The sequence below is a fragment of the Triticum dicoccoides genome, chromosome 3B (assembly GCF_002162155.2).
Source record: "Triticum dicoccoides isolate Atlit2015 ecotype Zavitan chromosome 3B, WEW_v2.0, whole genome shotgun sequence".
In the NCBI taxonomy this organism is placed as follows: domain Eukaryota; kingdom Viridiplantae; phylum Streptophyta; class Magnoliopsida; order Poales; family Poaceae; genus Triticum; species Triticum dicoccoides.
This window is the reverse complement of record NC_041385.1, coordinates 613608762-613612452: the sequence shown is the minus strand read 5'-3', so window position 1 is coordinate 613612452 and position 3691 is coordinate 613608762. Positions and strand designations below refer to the sequence as shown.

The 3691-nt window shown below is 54.4% G+C and overlaps 1 protein-coding gene across 1 annotated transcript; it reads left to right on the top strand.

The window, feature by feature from the left end:
* The first annotated feature begins 6 nt into the window (after positions 1–6).
* LOC119281659 (transcription repressor OFP1-like) lies at positions 7–1611 on the top strand. Its single transcript, XM_037562126.1, has one exon. The coding sequence runs from the start codon at positions 139–141 to the stop codon at positions 1225–1227; it is 1089 nt and encodes a 362-aa protein (XP_037418023.1). The 5' UTR covers positions 7–138; the 3' UTR covers positions 1228–1611.
* Positions 1612–3691: the final 2080 nt, after the last annotated feature.

Sequence of the window (3691 nt, the reverse complement as noted above, 5' to 3'; positions counted from 1 at the left end):
ACAGATCAGCAAACACATAGCATACGCGCACGAGCAGCGTCCATATTCTTTGCTCTTCTTCTACGAGCCGCACGCGCGCATTCCTCTGCCCGGTGTGTGGCCAGTGTGGGAGGCTAGCTAGCGGAGGGAGGCCCGGCCATGGGGAGGCACAAGTTCCGGCTGTCCGACATGATCCCCAACGCGTGGTTCTTCAAGCTACGCGACATGCGCGGCGCTGTACGGGGCGGGGGCGCCGCCAGCCCTGGCGGGGCGTCGCGGGCGGGCAGGGCTGGACGGGCGCCGAGCACGCCGCACAGGGCGTCCTACTACTACACGCCGCGGGCGGGGGACGCCGTGGGGTCCCCACTCCACCCTCCCAGGGCCTCGGACGCGCAGTTCCCGCCGCTGCCGCTGTCGCCGCCGCGCCGGTCGTCCAAGCGGCGCCACCGGAGGCGCCCCGTCAAGCTGGCGCCGTCGCTCAGCGGCAGCAGCGTCGTCTCCTCGCCGGTCTCCACCGGGTGCCGCTGCAGGCGCAAGCCCGAGCTCGTCGTGGTCCAGGCGCCCGACACCCCGCCGTGTCGCCTCGACAAGTTCGTCGGCTACGACAATGACGGCGACTCGGCCAACTCGGGCGAGGCGCTCAAGAAGCCGACGGTCGCCGTGCTGGGCGACGGCGGGCTCGGGGGCAAGCTGATCACCTCCGCGACGGACATCATCATCGACCTGCGGACCAAGAAGAGGCCCGACACCGACAAGGTGCTGCTCCCGCCGATCGTGACCAGGCCGAAGCCAGCGCGGAGGACGCCCGAGGACCTCGATCTCGAGGACAAGCACATCGACACCCTCGCGCGCGCCGCCCAACGGACCACCACCCCTTTCTCGGACGAACAAAGCAAGGCCGCCAAACCGAGGCGGTCCGTGTCATCGTCGGCGCGCCGGCTCAAGACGCGCGGGAACACGCCCCGCGTGGCGTCGTGCAAAAAGTCCAAGCCTCCCGCGCCCTCGCCAGCGCGGGAGAAGACGCCGCCTCTGGCGGAGAGCTTCGCGGTGGTGAAGACCTCGCGGGACCCGAGGCGGGACTTCCGCGAGTCCATGGAGGAGATGATCGCCGAGAACGGCATCTGCACTGCCGCCGACCTCGAGGACCTGCTGGCGTGCTACCTCTCCCTCAACGCCGCCGAGTACCACGACCTCATCGTCGACGTGTTCGAGCATATCTGGGCCGGCCTTGCGGACATCAGCATGTAGTAGCAAGCAGAGGAGTGCTCGTGCGATGCGGTCTTGCATGGTGAATCCAACGAGTCCCATCGTGTCAAAAGTTGTCGTCCTTACCTAATTAGCTCTTGTTAATGCTCCTAAGTTGGGTATGATAAATATGAGATTCCCCAAGCCTGTGAAGCCAAAACCATGCCCTTCTTCTCTCCTTCTACCTTGCTGGTAGTGCAGTACTTGCTCCCGAACATCAACTGTAAAAAACAAGGTGTGGGCGTACAAGTGAACAGTGGGCGTGATAACTGATAAATTATGGTGGTAGAACCGCAGAAGTATATGTTTGGATTACGGTGGTAGGAGTAAATTAGATAAATACTGTTGTTGGGCTCGAAGAAGTAAAAAAGGTATACCGTGTTGCCTCTTCCGAGTGTTACTCGTCGCGCGTAAATCCGTGTTGTTGGTTCAGTACTTCAGTTGAAACTTTTAAGAGATTTTTTTTTTTGAATTAACTTTTAAGAGAAATGATGTGCCATGAGTGGTGATGTGCTAACTCAATTAGTCCCATACTTGGCGGGCAACAAATCTTGGAGCCTTTGCCTGTAGTTTCTTGATTGCGTACTTGCGTGGTAGCTTCCTCTTGGTAGCTCATAACTCGACATCGTAGGCTGACTGTATACAACAGTATCACTGACCACTGGTTGGGATAAATGTCTTTTATCCACTGCATTTTGCGGAGTAGTAGTAGAGTTCTTTCTGGCTTGACCCTGCCATTCTTATCAAGTGTCTTAGCTTAGAATAACTTTAGGTAATACACTTGATAATACGTGAGATCGTCGTGCTAAGTCAACATACCAGATTGATACATTAATCTACAGAAATACTCAAAAATCAGACGTCCGATGTTTAGGCATGACAAAATCGAACGTTTTTAATGGTAATCAAACATTGGCGCGACAATGTCAAATTAGTTTTCCAAGCACGGCAATTTTCTGGCAAGACATTGAACTGAGACGGATTTATCATGCTCGCCAACTAGACTTATTATCCTCGGCAAAGATAACACGTCATGAAAAACGTTTGACTTGCCATGCCTAAAAATATGACGTCTGGTGAATATTTGGGTCTTTCATCAATAGGTAAAGCCTTGCTTCTCAAGCACTGTACAAATCACCATGTTTAGGAATGGAAGTAGTACAATGAAATGAATGTGTTGGGGTTGTTTTCCTCTTCGATTGGTACGGCAGGGTTCTTCCTCCTTGGGTAAGAGTTTCTTTTGGTGATTGGCAAGGGGCTTAGTTGGCAGGCTATACTTTGGGGGTCTTGTAATTGAATGCTTGTGCTTGTTTACACTACGCCTAGGGATCTTCTCGAGCCAGCTGTGGGCTGAGTAACTAGCTACCAGAGGACAGCGGTAACAGCAGTTGCAGACAAAAGCCTAGCGAGTGAAACGCTGAGGACTGAGCCAACCTACTGCTCCTACGGTCCGAGTGCCTACCGTAGTCCTGCCGGCGAGTCTACACGAGGGCGCGCCTGTGCCTACCGTACGTAGTCCGCGGAGTCCACACCCCAGCAATAAGAAGCGTGCGGGTAGATCTCAAGAAAAGAATCTAGCAGGAATTGCTAGCTAGATTCTCTAGCAGGAAAATGCCTGTTTCTGTTAACACAGATACGTACAACCTGTCCAAACAGTGGTATGGTCTTCATATACCTATACCTACGTACAACATGTTTCTCCATTTTTTTCGTCCATCAAGCTTTTTTTTACCTCCTAGGTCGAGCGGCTAGGTTCGCCACCTGGAAAGCCGATCCTTCCGGTGGTTCTCCTCCGCCGACGAACTCTTGGTCGTCGATGGTGAGGGGAGTCGTTGGATCCCGCGCGTGCGGATCGTTTTAGTTGTAGTTTAGGACCCTAGTAGCTTAGGTTTTTGGGTCGTTTGGCGTCCTGGCTTCGGAGGCGGCAACGGCGACGCTGAATAAAGAAGCTCCATATTCTTCCCCGACGAGGCGATCGTCTCTATGGTCGGTGATGGATTTGGTACTAATCTGTTCAAGCGGGGAAGTCCTTGCGGCGGCGGCGGCATTCTTATGGTGGACATGTATCCTCGGGCTCCGCCCTTGCGATAGCGTTTGCTCCAGCGTCGATGCGGAGCTTGGGAGATAGTGCAGGAGCGGATGCAGATTGTGGTCTGCATCAAAGACATCTGGAAGACGAAACATGTGTTGGATTCATGGTTGATGGCTGTCAGGTATGGCTTCCTCCTTCGGCGTCTTAGTCATGTGGGTGCCAGACTGGAGTTCGATGACGTGTGCGGAGTGTTGCCCCGGTCCGATTCGTTCACCGCAATGGCTTCACCTTTGGCGAGCCACCTTCAAGGTTTGCAAAGCTGCATATCTGTGACAAAACCGCGTCGAGCTTGTATAAGGAGGTGATCAGTCATTTTTCCATTTGGTGTCTACAGTGGTGGTGCCGGAGGCAAGTAACGAATATTGGTGTCAAGCT